Source organism: Ananas comosus, linkage group 23 (assembly GCF_001540865.1).
Source record: "Ananas comosus cultivar F153 linkage group 23, ASM154086v1, whole genome shotgun sequence".
NCBI lineage: Eukaryota > Viridiplantae > Streptophyta > Magnoliopsida > Poales > Bromeliaceae > Ananas > Ananas comosus.
In genome coordinates this window covers 3,026,389-3,043,030 of record NC_033643.1, presented here as the reverse complement: position 1 = coordinate 3,043,030, position 16,642 = coordinate 3,026,389, and the positions used below count along the sequence as shown (strand labels likewise).

The following is a 16,642-nucleotide window of genomic DNA, read 5'->3' as shown; positions in this document are numbered from 1 at the left end:
TTTAATTTTCTTTGAGGCTAAGTTTGTACTCAATTTTATGCAACCACTTTTTATCTTTTATTCTAATACTTTCGTCTTTTAATATTCTTTTATAGATATTTTTATATTCGTATAATTTTATATTTTTAGTTTAATTTGAAATTTTTGATGAATGTTCCTTCCATATGTGGTACATTTAAAAAATATTTTGACTCTTTAAACTATTCGATTTAATTATTATGTTAATAAATTTATGTGACACTTCTTCAATAAATAAAATGTCTTAATGAATTATGATTCTCTATACTAAAAATAAATATTAGTATACACGTCTTATTTAGAGGGACTAGAAACTTAGTTAAAATTTGGTTAAGCGGCAAAGACCCTAATTACAATAATTAGAATATTAGAGGCCTCCTACGCAATTTTACGTGTACTTTGGAAACCAAAAGGATGGAGTGAAACTGTAAATATGTAAACTAAGAGGGGCTTGTGAGCTAAAGCGCCTTCTCCCTCTCTCGTGTAGTCCTGTTCCAAATATTACGAAGCTTTTAGCTTCCAACGGTCGACTCAAGCTCGTCAATGGCGTCGTCTTCTCCGTCGCCGACGAGAAGCTCCGCCGCCGCCGCCGGCGGCGGCGTGGAGCGCCGCCTCATCCTCCCCCTCCTCCTCGCCGCCGCCGCCCTCCTCCTCCTCTCCCTCCAAACCCTAACCTCCTCCCTCTCCTCCCTCTCCTCCCGCACCCCAACCCTAACCGGCCACAACCTCGCCCCCACCCCATGGCACCCCTTCCCCCGCCCCAACCCCAACCCCAACCCCAACCCCAACCTCTCCCTCCTCCGCTGCGCCTACCTCTCCTGCCCCCTCTCCTCCGCCGTCGCTCGCCGGAAAATCCCCTCCTCCTCGGCCCCCGACCCCGCGCGCCCGCGCCCCGCGTGCCCGGGCTTCTTCCGCGCGATCCGGCGCGACCTCGCCCCGTGGCGGCGAGCGCGGATCTCCGCCGCGCTCCTCGAGGACGCGCGGCGGCGCGCCGCGATGCGCGTCGTCGTCGCCGGCGGCGGCCGCCGCCTCTTCGTCGACCTCTACTACGCCTGCGTCCAGAGCCGCGCCCTCTTCACCGTGTGGGGGATCCTGCAGCTGATGCGCCGCTACCCCGGCATCCTCCCCGACGCCGATCTCATGTTCGACTGCATGGATCGCCCCGCCATCAACCGATCCGACTACCGCAGCGACGTCGGCGGCGGCATCGATGATCCCAACGCCCCGATCCCCCCGCCGCTGTTCCGATACTGCACCACTAAGGACCATTTCGACATTCCCTTTCCGGATTGGTCCTTCTGGGGTTGGTAAGCATTGCGAATTCTCGAATTATTCTACACAAAGATGCAATTTTTGTATGAATCTTTCAATAATGTTGCCCTGCATATATGACTTTCAATAATGTTACTGAAATTCATTCCGATTCGCATTCGTCGGTAATTCGAAAACTTTGTAGAAGGAATGGTTGTAATTCTAAGACGATTGATTGTCGCCTGATGCGTTTTCGTCAGCTCTTCGCAGTAAGTAAGAAACTACCCTGCAAACCTCACTTTTCGTACGCAAATGGTTGCGCAGGCCGGAGATAAACATAAAACCGTGGAACGAAGAGTTCAGAAGCATAAAGCTCGGTGCTCAAGCCGTGAAATGGAAGAAGAGGGCGAAAACCTCATATTGGAAGGGAAACCCAAATGTCGAATCCCCCGTAAGGACGGCGCTGCTAAGCTGTAATGACTCTAAGACATGGGGAGCCCGAATTATGCGTCAAGTATCGATATTGGATCTTAATTTGTGCTGATCACTGCAATTTCTCTCGCCAATTTGGCCATTTGATGTGGCTAAATGCGTCTTCTTATNCCTGCGTCCAGAGCCGCGCCCTCTTCACCGTGTGGGGGATCCTGCAGCTGATGCGCCGCTACCCCGGCATCCTCCCCGACGCCGATCTCATGTTCGACTGCATGGATCGCCCCGCGATCAACCGATCCGACTACCGCAGCAACGATCCCGACGCCCCGATCCCCCCGCCGCTGTTCCGATACTGCACCACTAAGGACCATTTCGACATTCCCTTTCCGGATTGGTCCTTTTGGGGTTGGTAAGCATTGCGAATTCTCGAATTATTATTCTACACAAAGATGCAATTTTTGTATGAATCTTTCAATAATGCATATATGATATACTGCTTTGTTGCCTGCTTTACTGAAATTCATTCCGATTCGCATTCGTCGGTAATTCGAAAACTTCGTAAAAGGAATGGTTGTAATTCTAAAACGATCGTCGCCTGATGCGTTTTCGTCAGCTCTTCGCAGTAAGTAAGAAACTACCCTGCAAATCTCACTTTTCGTACGCAAACGGTTGTGCAGGCCGGAGATAAACATAAAACCGTGGAACGAAGAGTTCAGAAGCATAAAGCTCGGTGCTCAAGCCGTGAAATGGAAGAAGAGGGCGAAAACCGCATATTGGAAGGGAAACCCAAATGTCGAATCCCCCGTAAGGACGGCGCTGCTAAGCTGTAATGACTCTAAGACATGGGGAGCCCGAATTATGCGTCAAGTATCGATATTGGATCTTAATTTGTGCTGATCACTGCAATTTCTCTCGCCAATTTGGCCATTTGATGTGGCTAAATGCGTCTTCTTATCCCTTCGCAGGATTGGGGCGAAGAATCGAGCTCCGGTTTTCAGAAATCTAAGCTTTCGAGCCAATGCAACCACCGGTCGGTCTTAGCTACTAGCGAATGAAACTATTCAACTTCTTTTCGTTTGCGCAGCCCATCTTATTTCTAATGATCCTTTCGCAGCTATAAGATTTACGCCGAGGGTTACGCGTGGTCGGTTAGCTTGAAATACATTCTCTCTTGTGGATCTCTAGCCTTCGTCGTCGATCCCCAGTACGAAGATTTCTTCAGCCGTGGCCTGGTTCCGAAGGAGAACTATTGGCCCGTCAGCTCCGCCGACTTGTGTCGATCCATAAAGTCCGCGGTCGACTGGGGAAACGCGCACCCGTCCCAGGTACTTACAATTTTTGGTCAGTTTCATCTGTTCTCGAAGTCGAGCAGTGTGCTTATTGTTTGTATCTGCTCAACCTGATAATCTTGCTAAGCAGCTTCTATAGCAAACTGCAATTTCTGATGCTTGTGTCAGTGGTTAACTGCAAGTTTAGTTCTTGAAAAACTTTGCGACGGCCGTCTCAATTGCGTCCTCGAAGTTAAGTTTACAGCTTCTGACGACGAAATTATTCTGTTAGTTTACCTGCTTTACGGAAAAGTGCCACACAAACGAACATCATTTTTCAGATGCTAACATCAGATATGAAATATGATCTCTATTTTGCGAGTCAATACTACTGCATTTGTTGTGAGATTCTCGGATGATAATGAAACAAACAGGCGGAAGCTATCGGAAAACGGGGACAGAAACTGATGCAGGACTTGGACATGGATCGCGTGTACGACTACATGTACCACCTCATAGTGGAGTACTCGAAACTGCTGGACTTCAAGCCGACCCCGCCTCCGTCAGCGCAAGAAGTTTGCGTCGACTCCCTTCTCTGCGTCGCAGACGAGCAGCAGAGGCAGTTCCTGGAACGGTCGGCCGCTTCTCCGTCTCCTACTTACCCGTGCACTCTCCCGCCGCCTAGTTTCGATAGTGAAAGGCGTCTGTCGAAGCGACTGCAGAAAGTAAGAAGTGGTATACGAGAAGAGAGAACGCGGCAGCCGGAAAGTGCTGCTTAGAATAGCAGCTCTTAGATCTTCGGTTTTGTTGCCTCCATCTTCCACTAGATTGTGGAGATAGAGAGAGAGGTTATTCATATCCTTTCTATGTCAGAGAATTCATGTTTCTTTCATTCTCTTTAATGGCTCAAGGAAACTGTATTATTACAGTACAAGTATAGGGGATCTTCAGGTTTACTGAATATAATTGTTGAGAGGATTTAAGATGAATTATTCAGATGTAGTGCTGCTCATGACTGACATTCAGTTCTTTATAGATTAAAAGATATCATTTTCAGCCGTTTATTTTTATCCACTTGATGGACAAAAAAAACAAATATTAAAAAAAATATATAAAATTTAATTTTTAAATATTTCAAGTAATATAGATCATATTCAATAATGTCGATCATCGATTTGAAAAATTCATGACTGAAAACAAATGAATGACAACGAAATTTTAAATTTAGTACCAATTCACATACAATCTAGGGAGAAAAAAAAAGGAAAAGAGATTCTTGATAACAACTTTACTTATTATGCCCATACACCATATTTAATTGACACACAATTTGAGAACTACAACAACAAACCAACATAGCTGAAACATTATATTTTAGTCCACATGTCACTAGATTTATAATAATATTATTATAATAATAATTATTATTATTCCATATCATACATATTATTAAAACCAAAAACTCCCTCTCTCGAACTTTAAACCTTTACAGGTGTTGCTGAACACTTTGTTCTCTAGCCATTCACAATCACACCACCTGCAACAAGCAGCAGCAGAGAATCCACATAAGAAAATGAACCCAAAATATTGTACACAACAACAACAACATACATACATACGTGTGTGTGTGTATATATATATATATATATTATTGCAAATGTATACATCTTTGCTTTATATTCTTTTTATTTAATATCATCCAACTTGTACAAGTTCAACGTATATAAGACGAAGGATTAAATGCATGTAAGTCCTTTAATCCCTACAAGCACAGTACATTACAAATATATTTTAATAAAATTCAATTTTTATATGTTGTTCTTATAAAAGTTCTCATACTTTTAAACATGTTCCTTTTGATTTGTTACCATTAAAAAAGATTAAACAAATATTTATATTTTTAATTTTATTATCACAAATATGTCTTTTAAAAAACCACAATAGTATAATATACCAGTAGTAAAAAATATCAAATTATCTCGTAAACTAACCATGGTTGAGTATTTATTCTATGCTTAACAAATTTTTTCTAACGAATTGTAACGGCCAAACATATTTAAAAATATTAGGGCCTTTACAGAAACAAAATATATATAAATGCTAAACGTCAAACTTTAAAGAGAAATAATTATAATTTATTATATTTGTAAGGACATATTCGCAATTAACCCTAATATGAAATCGGCATTGCACGTAACCGGAATGAATGTTAATTTGTATATATGAGAAATACATACACAATGGCAACATAACATAAACATAAACATAAACATACCGTTGGGGTGGAGGACTTGGCCGGAGATGTAGGAGGAGTCGGCGAAGGAGGCGAGGAAGACGTTATCAGCGGCGTCCACACCGGCCCCGGGGCGACGCCGTTCACGCGGATCCCCCGCTCCGCCAGCTGCAGCGCCAGGCCGCGCGTGAACCCCACGATCGCCCCCTTCGTCGCCGTGTAGTCGAGGAGCTTCGCGTTCCCCTTGTACGCGTTCACCGACGTCGTGTTGATGATGCTCCCCCCCTCCGTCATGTGCTTCACCGCATGCCTTCGTACACACAAACAAACAAACAGATATCATGTTTAAGCTGTCAGAGAACGGTATTTTTAATATTTATATTCAACAGTTCAGCTCGGTTGCATTGAACTACGTACTTGGCCATGAAGAAGTAGGAGTAGATGTTCGTCTTGAAGACGCGGTCGAGCTGCTCGGCGGTGATCTCGGTGATGCATTCCTTCACGTGCTGCTCGCCGGCGTTGTTGACGAGGACGTCGACGCGGCCGTAGGCGCCGACGACTTCGTCGACCGCCCTCTTGCAGTTCTCCTCGCAGCCGAGGTCGGCGGGGATCGCCATCGGCTCCTTCGCGTGGGCGGTCGTCCCGTGCTTCTTCGTTATGTCCCGGAGCATCTGCAGCGTGTCCTTGGCGTCCTTGTCCTCGTGCGACTCGACGTAGGTGAAGGCCACCGTCGCGCCCTCCTGCGCGAAGCAGTAGCAGACGGCGCGGCCGATGCCGGAGTCGCCCCCCGTCACCACCGCCACCTTCCCCTGCCAATTGCACCACCGTATAGAACAGAACTATTCAGATCTTTCAAATTTTAATTTTCTCAATCTTATTTGATTTAAATTTTTAATTTTAAAATTAAAAAATTATTGACGGTTTCAAATCAAACAAATTAGAGAATCTGAATAGCCGGCGATTCAAAATAGTCAATAATTCAGATAAGTTTCGTATAATAGAGAGAGAGAGAGAGATGTAGGAACAGGCCTGGAGCTTGTTGGCGGGCTTGTAGTCAGGGGAAGTGTACTGCGGCGTCGGCTCCATGGCGTGCTCCTTGCCCGGCTGCCGCTCCTGCATCTGCGGCGGGAACTTCTGGCTGCCTGCGGCGCCCCCCGAAGCCATGCTGCAGCTTCTCGCGACCGCAAAAGCCTCTCCTCTTGGAGAACAAGAAGGCCGTCGCCGCGGCGCACCCGCGGAATTCTCGCGATAAATCTCTCTACCACTACTTTTCTTCGCCGCACGAAAATGGCAGCTTCGAGCAGCAGCAGCAGCAGCAATGCTGTTTGTGTAGAGATGGGAAGATGAAAGATGAAAAGCAGAAGCAGCAGAAGCAGCGGCGGCGGCGAGTATTAGTGGAGTTCTCTTGTGAACTGCGAGAGATGATGAGAGCATCAAAATTGAAAGGGTTGTGAGTGCGAAGAGCGTAGAGAGGGAAGGATTTTATAACGAGGTGCGAAGATTGTAGGGGCGGTGCGTGTGGGGACGCGTGGCGCGAATGTGTGACACACGTGGCGGGACCTTCGCACGCGTCGCGCACGGCGCGGAAGGGTGGGGAGGGGTCGTAACGGGTCAAGCTTAGATTGACGAGCGCTAACATTTTAAATTAACTTTTAATTTTATATAATAAATAAATATAGTTAGGTCAATTTGTCCCTCCACTTGTTTCAAATTGTACGTATTATTAAGTCACTACACTTTTTTTAAAAAATATATATACGAAAAACCAAACACCTTCTAAAAACATGTGAACTTGAATCCATTTACAAAGGTGAATCTATAATTAAAATTCTGATGTATCACGCTATTGCTTTCTCTATACACGGCTACCATTTTGTAGCTTGCTACTAACAAGCCCTGCAGCAGAAACAAAACTATAAGAATTAAAAAAAAAAAAAAATGAAGAAGAAATTTTGCAATCACTGATTGACGACTCGAAGCATGCTCAGACAAGATTAACTGTACTGGTAATTCTGTACGGAGACACAGCAGCGGCGGTGGTGTTCAGATCAACGAAATTGTGATTCAGCTGCGATTCAGTTTCAGCAAGGGTAGAACTGTTCTCGTTTCCGTCATCGACCGCGAAGAACCGCTCGGCCGTGGTCTACATTTCGGATGTTCCCGCCCAAAGAGAAGCTGTTCTCCGGGAATTGAGCCAGGAGGGGTATCTCGACGGCGAACGTAGCTTCTACTCTCACTAAACTTGAATCAATGGCGAATTTATTATTGCATCTAAGAAGTTCGCCAGGTGATTACAGATCGATCCGCCCTTTTGAGGATAAGGTAGTAGAGTAGCTCGTTCCACGCGTCGGGCACGCCCGGCAAGCACCAGTGGCTGCAGTCCTGTCTGTGGAGGGGGGCCGGGCCCGAAGACGCGCCGAGGTAAAATACGGATAGATGGCCGTCTTTCCGCTGAGCCGTCATTTCGGTCACGTTGAGCACATCCACGAGCTCGAGCGGCACGGTGGTACCACCGCCGGACTTAGTAGAGTTCGTGAACGGTTTCAGCAGGCGAGCCCACGGCTTCGTCGACGGCTTAGTAAGGAGCTCTGGAAACGTTTCCATGTGACAGCTACCTCCCATTTTCCAGTCGCCACCTCTGCAAGTGAGGAACTTGTGTCAGACACTAAACAGTAAATGAAAATCGCTGAGCACAAGTGAAATGTAGTTTTTTTTCGCACATTTGGCCACCGAGGTTATCGTCATCACCGATCAAATCCAATTTGCGACAGATATGGAGAATGAACCAACGAAAGAACAAATCGAGTTCCTGTCATCTGGAATAATTACCTAGAGAATCAATTATAGGTCACCTTGTTCACCAAGCATAACAGATGAGTATTATTGTGCAACTTTATGTTGGATATGTTATTTTCGGTGCGGATAACGCCCCTAGGAAGTTGCATATGACTAGAATCTGGATTTCGAAGTTAAAGTTTTGAGGACATATATGAAATTGAACTCAAACATCACGGAATAAACTGACAATCAGAGCCCAGATATATTATGGCAAAAGAGTTTTCGCGGTCCACCCATTGGTCTCATTGATAGGACAACATTAGTGGATGGAGCACTTGAGGGCAACTAAAGAGAACTAGAGATGCTGCCGATAACCAACATTAATCAACCATTTGGGCGACGCTTGAAGCTTATAAGTATTTCTCAAAACTTTCGTCGCATCTAACAATGAGGCACCTTTATTTCCTCCTTTTCATCAATGGGAATTATCGATTCACAAATTACTATAAAAATAGTTTGATCAGACCGTAAAATTATGAAAGGTCCTAAGGAGGCAAAGATTTTGACATGAAATCATTTTATGAGGTTAAAAAGACACTTCGGCAAAGAATTTAAATTTTTATGTTCACTTGTATTACTTTAAATGGTATAAATCTATTGCGACATCAATCAAAACGGTTAAATAAGAGCTAAGCCTATATACTGCACATTATGCCGATATAATTATATGATAAGCCTCCTCCAAGACAAGTACTTTAGTAATAAGCTAAAGAGAAGAAAAAGAACAACTAAATCGCACGGCGCATTATTTGACAACACAATTCTAAGCCTAAGTCGAGAGTAACACAGCGAGAAATGAAAGAGGAAAGAGCAATTAACTAATCATTGGTACAAACCTGAAATGTACAGGAGCATATGTGCGGAAGATGACTTGAGTCTTACTTCTATTAACCTCTCTCTGAATCCAATTAAAAACCGTCTCTATTGCTCTCTCATAAGCAGCATCCACGCTCATTCTCATCTTAACCTCATTTCCTTCTTGAAAGAAACAACCCCTGGTTGCAAAAAGATTGAGTTCAATAAGTCAAAAGTTAATACGGCAGCCAAAGCCCACATGTAGTGCTCCTTCAATGACGGTTCCAACCAATAAGTCATGGTTTATGTAATGTCATTGGTGAATTATAAGGAAAAGATAAATAGGAACAAAAATGAAAATGGAGCTATTCAACAAAGTAAGTGCAATGTAGTCCCTCTTCCCAGTAACCTTTCTTTGTATAAAATCCTTCGAAGAAAATATATCATAGCATTTCTAAGACAAAGTACACTATGTCCAGACTCTGTATGAAACTGAAACAATTGATGATAAATTAGGCAGCTCAAATGACATAGCATGCAAATGCCATAAACCATAATGAAGTTAACTATGCGTAGGTACTTAAAACTCTTTAACAGAGAAAGATTTAAATAATCTGAAGAAGCAAAAAAATATATGATTACCCTCGTATAGTCTTCTCATAGTTCCACCAGTGTCCAGTATTAAAGATGAGCACATCGGCATCCTTCCAGTGGGGAGACGACCAATCCAGGACATCCAACTTAAGTGTGGTCTTAACCTTCTCGGGCACCCCAGCTGGGGCTCGACTCTGCACCACAATAAAAGGGGCTCTGTAGTACTCCACAGTACAGTTGTAATCCCTGAACTTGAACACCAAGAACCCCATATGCTTCGTAATTGGATTGCCGTTGACTTCATAGATTGATGAATTCTTGTCTGGAACAGCAGTCGAAAGCATGCAAAGGAGGGACTCCCATTGGTTTCTCCCGATAGAGTCACCTACAAATACCAGTCTTTTGTTTCGCAGCAACTCCAGCATCTTCGTTGCATTAAATCTTAGCCAACGGAAACAAAGGGAAAAAGGAAGATTTTAGAGGGAATATCCTCTTAACTCCCATTGAAATATGAAACCAGTATGCGATCGTAAAACCAATGCAATAAACACTTAACAGGCACGGATTTTTCACTAATTGACAAAGTACTTGCCTAATAACCGGTTTCAAATTAATAGCACAGTAGCATCAAATACATTCTAGTAAGGCTTACAAGTGTTTTAATGTTGTTTACAACAAGCCAGAAAAAAATTTATAATAGAAAAAAGAAAAATGCAAGCTGCCGAACAGAATAAGCAGTTTTCCTAGACGAAAATATGCAGTTAACTGTGGAAAATGAAACAATGTAATTGCAATAATCCCCTCTGTAACTCCATTGTTTTTTGGAAGAAACAAATATTTCTTACCACTATTTAACTTAATAGGAAAACTAACTAAGAAAACCAGAATTACCGTTCAATTTCATCGAAGAAAAATTTCTCCGACAAAATAAAAAGAAATAGTCAACTTTGATTTAAAAGAAGAGATACTTGAAACTACCAAAAATTCACAAGGAGATGCAGGCATCCGGAAACTACAAAAACTAAAAACTCATATAACATAATAAATTAAAAATCAAAAATAATTTTTTTTTGTTTTTAAGAAATTAGAAGCCATTATAAGATAGTGAAACCTTCATTGAAAGAGAAAGTCCATAGAACTGAGCAAAAATGTGGGCCAAAATGATAAAAGATAAATTAAAACGGCCGTTTAGGAATAAGCCCAAAACTTCTAAGACTAACCACAAGGTTAGTCAAAATGAGCTGAATGTGCTTGGACCAACCAACAAATTTTAATTCACATTACATATTAAAAATATCCGAAGCTCAAGATTCCGTAAAAGGGACAAGAAGAACCTGATAGAAGGGATAGGTTTAATATGTCCCCCCTCGATCTCATCAATCTAATTATCTAACTAAACAAACGTTAATAAATGTTCCAAGAAAGATGAAGCATTTGAATACACATGGGTGAAGTTTCCAAGTAGTGGCCTAAGAACACCTCTTTTAATAATGGGTCATTTGAGAATATTTTAACAACGAAAGAGAAATAACGAATTCAACCTACAAAATACTTAATTTTACTAATATGACCAAGCAAACGAATCAATTGAGGAAACACAGAATATGTTCATATAATCTAATATACTTTTTACCCACCCAAAAGATTTGTCCCTAAACCATCAAAGAACATTACTTCTAGGCCTCAAATTTCGGAATATATATATATATATATATATATATATATATATATATATAAATTCAATTTTTATGTGCCAACAAACGCAAAATCAAATCATAATTCCCAATTCCCACAAAAACCTAATCTGAGTTCCCCATAACAAATCACTAAACAATTGAGCCTTAAATTATATGTTTGAACCGGAATTTGAGAGCCCATTCATCATCAAAGGATTAAACAACAGCAACAGCAACAACAACTCCATTATCTAAACCAACCATTAATCAAAATACGAAGATGAGCTCTAAAGTATGGGGGAGAGGAACCTGGGGAGGTCGCAGTGGGAGGGGCGCCACCCCCACTTGGTGTAGAAGCGATCGGGTCTCCCGTTCTCGGAGCATCGGAAACCCTCGTCCAAGAAGGGGCAATCCTTGGACTCGTACAGCGGATAACTCTCCTCGTCCAACTCCCACCTCCCATCGAACACATCGCAAACCCTAGCTCCTCCTCCTCCTCCTCCTCCTCCACCACCATCGCCTCCTCCGCCGCTCCTCGTCCCCTTCTCCTCCGACTCGATCCCCAACCTCCCCCTCCCCCCACCTCCTCCTCCTCCGCCCCCGTAGCTCAAGTACACGAGGCAAAGGAGGAGCGCGAACGCGGCGGCGGTGAGGGCGGATAACCACATCATCCCGACGTGCTCGAACGGCTTCATCCGCCGCCCCTGTCGCCGGAGCGCCGCCGCAGCCGCCGCCGCTGCCTCCTCCTCCGCCCCTCCGCCGCGCCTCGCCGGGTTCCTCCCCGACGACGAGCTCCCCCTCTTCCTCTTCCTCTTCCTCGTACAATTACTACCACTAACACTGCTACTATGTTGGAGAAAAATGGGTACACTATTTATATTTACACAGCAAAAAAAAAGAAAAGAAAAAAAGAAAAAAAGAAAAAAGAGAGGAGTAAAATAAATCAAATTTTATTTAGTTTAAATCTTAGTTTATGTGATTATTATTACTCCTAATTTGGATTTATTTATTTATTTATTTATTTAAGAAAAAGTGATAAATGGAGAGAGNGCCGAATTTGAGTTGACATAAGCTCGCTCGAGCTCGGCTCGTTTCCACCCCTAAGTATGAATGGTGAAAAAAAGGAATGGGAAAAAGGAGAGAATATTATTTATTTTTATAATTTTATAATTTATAATTATTTTATTTTATTTTAATTTTATTTTGCAAGAGAAAAAAATTATTATTATTATTATATTTTAAAAAGTAGTGAGGGAGATAGAGAGGGGGAAGGTCGGTGGTGAGCAAGCAAAAGGCAAAGAAGAGTTAAAATGCACGAATGGTCCCTATAGTTTTTTAATATAGCAATTTAGTCACTATATTTATAAGACTAAACCTATAATTTTTAAATTTGTATATATAGTCTCTACTTTTAACTCTTGTTTTCCAAAAATTCATATTATTGGACTGTTTAGATGACTTTTTAGAGTACCAGCGTACAATTCGTGTATCTTAAAATTTCGTAATTCAAATTTATAAATTTCTATAATTTTTCACTACTATAATACTGAGATTCGCTAATCATATATTATAATAAATTATTACTTGACGGTAAAATTTTGAAGTATTTAAACAGATCCGTAGCTCCTGCTTATTAAAAGAAAATAAATATACAATTATTATATTTGAGATTAAATAGATAATAAAAAGGAGAAGTCATTATATATATTAAGTAAAAACATAAAGAACGTATCTGAACTATGAACTTTAAAATTTGAATGTGTTTACGTCATATAATTTTCGTAATTATAAATTTATTAAATTAATTAAAATAAAATTTAAAAAGGTTGGTTAGTCGATTCAAAAAAGTTCGTTAAAATTAAAATTTAAAAAAATTGACTAATCGATTCAAAATGATCCATAATTTATGTAATAATAATATCTCTATGTTCTTACCAATATTAAATAAAAAGTATATGGACCGAGTTGCAATATTGGGATAGATCAGGGACTACTGATAAATTTTCTACCTTATCTTTGTATTGATTGTGGAGGGCGCATGCGTGCTGGGCTTAATGGTTAGTGGTTGGGTGGCTTTTCCTTTCACTTTTTGTTTTTTTTTTTTGTTTTTTTTTCATTTTACACCTCCTATTTTTTTTAATATTACATTTGGTTTTTATTTTTTTTCTTTTAAAAAAAAAAAATGAAAAAGAGAGGGAAGGTGGGAGAGTAAATATCGCACCACGTCTGCGACGGACATTGCCTGCAGTAACTCGCCATGAGAACCGGACCAGCCATTTATTGCCTGCACCCGGTCCACCGTACACCGTACTCACAAAAAATTTATTGTAAAAGCTTTAAAATTAAAATTAATTAAAATTTAAAGTACTTGTTTGGTATACAGGGCTCCCAATCCAACTAGATGTTCAAAATGCGGGATCGATCGCTTGTTTTATAAATGAGTCGAATACAAACTGAATTTTTTAACTCGAAATCTTAGCGAGTCGAGCACGAGCTAACAGTATCGCTCGTGTTCGGCTGATATAGCTTGAATATACCAATCTAAATATAAAGGCTGCGTTTGGTTCGGGTATAAGTAAGAACTGCTAGTTCTAGGGATAGGTACAAGTTTAGGTATAAGCAGGAACTAGACCAATTTTGCGTTTGGATGAAAATTGGGTTGTTCCTAGGAATAAGACAAATAGTGTTTGGATGGTTAGATTGGAACAAGAGGAATAAGAGCTATAATTTGAAATTAAATTATATTATGTAATTAATAGTAATAAAAATATTAGTTAAAAATAAATAAGAAATTAATTATTAATAATTAATTATAAATAATAATAATTATTAAATAATTAATTATAAATAATAAATTAATAATAATAATTATCTAATTATTAATATTTAATTATAAATAATAAATTATTTAAATTATTTAATTATTAAAGTAATAAATAATGATTTAAATATATTAATTAGATTAATTAATAATTTACTGCCATTAAAATTAAATTTAGATTTTAATTAATCTTGTTCTCATCCAGGAACAAGCTTGTTCCAGGAAACGGGTGGAACAGCAGTTCCAGCCTTATACCAGCTAGTTCCAGATTCCCGGGAACTACTGTTCCCGGGAACCAAACGTTGCGTTTGGGAACAAAGGGGGGAACAAGGGCTTATTCCCCCCCTTGTTCCCGAACCAAACACTACCAAAGAGATTTATATATTTTGTAAATTTCAATGATTAGGTCTAGATTCTAACTTTTTTAATTTTCTTTCAATTTTGCATCCAACCCCTGACGATTAACTTGCAATTCGCGAGCTAGCTTGCGTTTGGCTCGTTTAATAACGAACGAACATGACCGAGCACACGAAGCTGGCTCCAGTTCACTTATGTTCGGCTCGTTGACAGTAAATTGTTTATAATTTTTTCATTCAAGATATTGATTTGTAAAACAAAAAATAATAATTAAGAAATAATATTTTTCCGCTTTCTAATTTTTTTAAAAAATTATTGGCATCTATCACTTGGTTTAAACTAATCAGTCATAACAATAACAGAAAAATCTCTTTGCTAGTTCATCAAATTATATTAAATTAGTTTAAAAAAAAAAAAAATATGATAACGACGCCAAACAAAGGCTGAATTTGCCCCTTTATAATTTTGCATATTTTTATTTTTACCATCGGCCTATCATTTAAAAGTTTTTTTTGTTTTTGCGACTTATAATTTCATTTTATACTAATTTAAACAGTTTAGTCTTAAGTTAGTTTGTCAAATAATTAATCTTTAAATTACAAGATAGTAAAAAAGCGTATTCAATAAATCACAGGGTGTGGCAAAATATAGTAATCTACTAACTTATCTTTTAATTTTTAAAATATATTAAATGCTATCAATAAATATTTATAGTGAAATAGAGATAAAACTGCAGAGCAATAATGTAAAGTAAATTTGAAAAATAGGGTAAACCACCGAAAAAAAAAAAAAAAAAAACTAGTTGAAATCCACCCCTTTGTGGTTTTTTTTTTTCTTTGAAAGTTAGATTAGTTTAATGCAAGTATAATATTTAATTTCAATTTAAATATAAATTTCAAAATATTTATTCTGTGAGTTAGCATAAAGGTGTAGACAATAATTTCCATCGGGGAATCCAAAGGACAAACATAAGAGAGGAGGCTTCAGAAACTGCACGTTGTTTTTTTTTTTGGTCTTTTTTTCTTTTTTTATAGGTGGTAAACTCTGTGTTCGCCACTTTCTTCTATTTTAGTTATCATGTAGGTTTAAAGTATATCAAACTTAATATCCTTGGTGGTTTTATTTATCGGAATTTAACTTTCTTCTAGGTTTTACGGATAGTATACATGTTTATCCTTTCGTTTATTTCATTTAAAATATAAGCTTTTAGGCTGAAATTGTGATTTTAACTATGGATTCCAAACTTGCGGACCTCGGATATCTAACACCAAGCGTTTGTCACTTGCGTCTGGAGATTCGCGTCAGTTTAACGGTGATATTGAAGGGTTGAGTGTTGCTTAAGTGAAAAGCACTAAATCACGTTTTTGGATGCAAAAAAAATTTGATGACAATTTGGGATAAAAGAAAACAAAAAAAAAAACAAAAAAAAAACAAAAGAAAGTACAAGAAAAAGTCCTTTTGGATATAAAGCTATTATGGGATTTACCTAAGTTTGTAGGTTTTTTTATTAATTATCATTTATTATTATTTTTCATAATTTATCTCATTGTTATGCGTAGGTCAAAATTATTGAGTTGCCACAAGTTGTTTATTCAAAAGGCCCTTCGTAATAATCATGCAAGTGTTAAAAAAGGGGAGATATTTCTATTTTAGCCTGTTCCTCACTCATTTGCTTGGGACCAAAAAAAAAAAAAAAAAAAAAAGGGCACAATCTACACAAGGGTTTGAAACAAACTTTTCAACTTTAAAAAAAAAAACTTTCCTAATTTGATTTTTTTAAAATAAAATAATTGTAGGTTATTTAAGGGCACGCATCTTGGTCAGCAACTGACTTTAGATGACTTAAGTAAAATTTTATTTTCTAACTAGAAAATATAATAATCGCAATAAAAGAGGTGAAGATATTAAGAGGTCTCAATCAAAAAGGACGAATATAAGGGTCCACCTTATTTAAAAAAAAAAAAAAATAATGATGGGGACCGGTGCTTTTCCGTCTGCCGCTCTGTTATGGTTTTAAGATTATGTTCGATTTTAATTCGATGATGGAGATGGACATTAAGATAGAGGATGAACACAAATTTTTATTTTATTTTTAAAAATACAATTCAGCTAAATATGATATATTAAGGTTGAACGTGAAATTCACGTATTAATTATTCAAATTTTTTATCACTTACACTAAAAACGATTATTATAACGCGAAATTTGGAAAACAAAAATATCACACATCAAATTCTTTGTCCAACTTGACATTAGGAAAAAAACAATAAGTGGCGTGAAACGCGAAGATTTGAAGAACAAGGAGCCACACATTACAGGACAAGCAAAGGAAGAGATGGGTACCCCACACTTTCAATTT

General features: G+C 39.2%; 3 protein-coding genes across 4 annotated transcripts in view; 1 reads left to right on the top strand and 2 right to left on the bottom strand.

Moving 5' to 3' along the window:
* LOC109727922 (O-glucosyltransferase rumi) lies at positions 506-3,965 on the top strand. 2 transcript variants are annotated; one of them, XM_020258144.1, is made up of 5 exons: positions 506-1,325; positions 2,379-2,568; positions 2,667-2,731; positions 2,816-3,026; positions 3,404-3,965. In XM_020258144.1, exons 1-5 carry the CDS (start codon positions 562-564, stop codon positions 3,746-3,748), a joined length of 1,575 nt encoding a protein of 524 aa, XP_020113733.1. In that variant the 5' UTR covers positions 506-561; the 3' UTR covers positions 3,749-3,965. The 2 variants fall into 2 exon arrangements, with proteins under 2 accessions (XP_020113733.1, XP_020113732.1); XM_020258143.1 differs by lacking the exon at positions 2,379-2,568 and adding an exon at positions 1,594-1,783.
* LOC109728227 (glucose and ribitol dehydrogenase-like) lies at positions 4,234-6,900 on the bottom strand. The gene is given in 5 exon segments (XM_020258591.1): positions 4,234-4,506; positions 5,245-5,307; positions 5,310-5,512; positions 5,620-6,011; positions 6,232-6,900. Coding segments are annotated over 5 exon segments (1,086 nt in total). The 5' UTR covers positions 6,637-6,900; the 3' UTR covers positions 4,234-4,483.
* The window catches only part of LOC109728364 (protein trichome birefringence-like 11), a 12,054-nt gene continuing 2,415 nt past the window's right edge, over positions 7,004-16,642 (bottom strand). The window contains exons 2-5 of the mRNA XM_020258754.1: positions 11,415-11,951; positions 9,478-9,870; positions 8,877-9,035; positions 7,004-7,840 (exon numbers count right to left, since the gene is read on the bottom strand). Coding sequence (XP_020114343.1) covers positions 7,474-7,840; positions 8,877-9,035; positions 9,478-9,870; positions 11,415-11,951 — 1,456 coding nt within the window. The 3' untranslated portion in view covers positions 7,004-7,473. The remainder of the gene's footprint in view (positions 7,841-8,876; positions 9,036-9,477; positions 9,871-11,414; positions 11,952-16,642) is intronic.